Raw genomic sequence first — 3,142 nt, forward strand, 5'->3', positions numbered from 1 at the left:
CAGCAAGTACAGCGCGGACCTCCTTCAGCGCGCCGCCGACCAGCTTACCTTGCTCCTTGCGTCTCTTCCCCACACAATTACCATGCAAATGACGCCTTGATTTCCTTCTCTCTGTCTCTCTCTCTGTCTCTCTCTCTCTCTCTCTCTCTCTCTGTGTCTCTCTCTGTCTCTCTCTCTGTCTCTCTCTCTCTCTCTCTCTCTCTCTCTCTCTCTTGTTGGCGGCTATTGTGTTTGCGGCAACGAGTTTCCCCTTATTCCCCGGGAAATAAGAGGCCAAAACGTGTGTTTAGAATTGGGCCGCCGTTTCATACCCACCGCACCCAGTTGTGTCGTTTCGACAAAACGACGCGCCAACGACGACGATACGACGACGGCACGATGCGGACGAAAGGATGGAAGAGATAGAGAGAGGTAGAGGGAGTGAGAGAGACACAGATAGAGAGGAGGGCGACAAGCATCTTGACAATTCAAACAGCGGGCACCAGCAAAGATGCTTCCTTCCGATGGCGAGTCCCTTTCCTACTACTCGTCGTGTCGTCGTGTTGCTCACAGTTCCACTACGGTTTTCCCCCCTCCACTCCCTCCCAGCCCTCACCCACCACCCGTTTGCTGCAATCAGCAGCCACACCCCCCGGGGCGGCTCCTCGCCGTGAACATGCGCCCGCCGAGTGAGGACCAGTGTTACCCGACGAGTTCTCCACCACATCATCAGGCTGTGCCACTGCACACGAGGGGCGGGCGGATAATAAGTAAAGCCTCAAACATGTGCTCTAATTATTATGGTAAATAAAATAAAAGGATTTTAATTTGAGAAACATTTCACGAACGACCCATAGCACCCCTTTACCCCACTCTACACATAATGGTTTCCATGCACATTATGGAAGCAAGATCTTTACTTTAATATAACTTTTTTTCCTAAAAGAAGGGTGTGTAACACCGCTGGAGCTAAGGCGGCCTCCCCGGTGCTCTAGCGAGCGACGTCGTCGCCTCTCTCTTTGTTAAAGCCGCGCGCCGCCTTGGCGCAGTGACATTCAGAGAATGCAGGCGTACTGTAGGCCGAGAGGCGCGGCGTGGCGTGGCGTGCCTTAGCGAGGTGTGGCGTGGCGGCTAGCGGTCATGACATGGTTATGGCGCTACCCCAGCAGCAGCGCGGCTCGGCCCAGCACAATGAAGATTAACATTTCGCACTGCAGGGGGTGAAGTGAAGGAAGCAGCAGCAGCAGCAACTGAGAAATACTGCTTGCTTCATTCTAGCAGCAACAAAACAAAAACACGAAAAACAAAATCATCTGCTCTGCTGCTCGCGCGTCTTCCGAAAATGAGACACAATCCGTTGGCCTCGCCTGAGAAATAAAGAGGAAGGAAAAGGCGAGAAAAAAAGGAAGTGCCGACCGATCGATGCGTGTCTAATTACTGCCCTCGGGGACTGAATTAATGAAGCTCAACGACTTTGAGTAGAAGGAAAACATTTCGGAGATTACTTCTTCTTAATTCAATTAGCAGTCTGGACGGTGCGGGCCACACGCACGGGACTTTATGGCGCGGCTCTCAATACTCACTCTAACTGGGCTCTGTATGACAGCAGCAGCGAAGCAGCACATGAAACAAAAAAAAAATGATAGCGTTAGCACATGTCCATACAAAAAAACACAAAGAAATAAGCGGCACTGAATGATTGCAAAGTGGCGTTCATTGTATGACTTCGGCGTCAATTATGGTATTTGGAGAGATACAAGGATACATACTCTAGGACGTAATTCTCTAAGCATCATAGTGTGCTCTTTACTAGCAAATTACAATGTATTAACCCTCCATGTGAAAGTGACGGAGACGATCATCTCTGCCCCGTTTGCAGAGGTTTCTTTTCGCCACACAACGGTCCGGACAGGAGCAGAAGAAAGTTGTCTCCGCGTCCAGTCCAGCAGAGACCCGGCGGCGGCCGCTATCTCTCAAGCCAACAGATGGTGCGTTCTGTTTGCACTTGTGCTCACATCAGCTGTGCACTCTCCCGCCGAGCGGTTCGCGGGAGGGCGGATAACGGAGCGGCGGGGGGCGGGGGAGAGAGAGGGGAGTGGGAAGTGACGTCACGTGGCGTCAATTAGAGAAGGCAGGAGCAGCGGGCCAATCACCGAGTATTGGCTCTCCGGATGGTGGGTCTGGAAGCGCCCGGCTGCCCCGCGTGCCCGAGAGTGCTGAGCCAGTAGGGCGGAGCGGGCTCCGGAGCGGGAGAGGAGGTGTCTGGCTCTCCAGACCGCCCCCCACAAGCCAATCACGCCTCAGAATGTTTGTGGCGCTGAGTGAGGTAAAGATTGGGATGGGAGGGTTCTAGTCATCCACATCATATGATGAAGTTTCGTAAACGCAGTAAAAAAAGGATAGATTTTGAGACACACATAGTAAAGTAGGCAGGGTTTGGAAAGCTGATTATTGCGAAGATGCTTCATGCATTAAAACAAGGTAATTGATTTCAGTGTTGACGTCAACATGGTTTGTTATTGCAAGCAGACTCTTGAGGCTTTGTACATAAACGACCAGGCGATAACGTTGGCCGCGACTCCGCAAAGTAAAAAATGATGATGAGGGTGACTCCCCCTCTTTTCCCCAACCTCGCTCCCTCCGCCGCGTTTGGTTTATTTCCCATCGGTCGGGACCTTTTCAAAATGACTCACAATTAGCTCCCACCACCGCGCTGTGCTTGGCTCGGCAGACGAGGCGGAAGTGGCGTGGCGTGGCAGGGCGGGCGGCGGCAGGCCTGAGCGAGAGCAGTGAAGGTATGGCCCTTTCGGGAACTCAGCATACCAAATTCAATTCCCCTCTTTCTCGTCCCCCCTCACCCCCACCGCCTCCTTACCATCGCTGCCCTCTTTCTCCCCCCACCCGCGTCGGTTCTTTTCTCGCGTCCAGACTGCGCGCCGCCGCCGTCAGAAACTTTGTGGGCTCCCGTCCCCCGCTCTCTCTTTCTCTCTCCCGCTCCCGCTCTACGGCCGCCGGCATTGCGAATGCTGTCCCGATTGCCAGCAGCCCCCCGGCCGATGCGAGTCGTGAGGATGGCCCTGGTCCATCATACCACTAGCCCCACCCCCCCACACACAATCCTCCCTTCATGGCCTTGAGCGGTCAGGGTCAGCTGGGAGAGTAC

The 3,142-nt window shown here is 53.9% G+C and overlaps 1 protein-coding gene across 13 annotated transcripts in view; it reads right to left on the reverse strand.

Moving 5' to 3' along the window:
- LOC113208657 (synaptotagmin-7) overlaps positions 1 to 3,142 on the reverse strand; it is a 305,230-nt gene that overhangs the window by 63,164 nt on the left and 238,924 nt on the right. For 10 of the 13 annotated variants that reach the window (XM_052272435.1, XM_052272434.1, XM_052272433.1 and 7 more), the window contains one exon: positions 1,563 to 1,574. The exons of the other annotated variants lie outside the window; for them this stretch is intronic. In XM_052272435.1, coding sequence (XP_052128395.1) covers positions 1,563 to 1,574 — 12 coding nt within the window. The remainder of the gene's footprint in view (positions 1 to 1,562; positions 1,575 to 3,142) is intronic. 13 annotated transcript variants of the gene reach the window in all.

The sequence above is a fragment of the Frankliniella occidentalis genome, unplaced genomic scaffold (assembly GCF_000697945.3).
Source record: "Frankliniella occidentalis isolate FOCC.00 unplaced genomic scaffold, Focc_3.1 Scaffold204, whole genome shotgun sequence".
In the NCBI taxonomy this organism is placed as follows: Eukaryota; Metazoa; Arthropoda; class Insecta; order Thysanoptera; family Thripidae; genus Frankliniella; species Frankliniella occidentalis.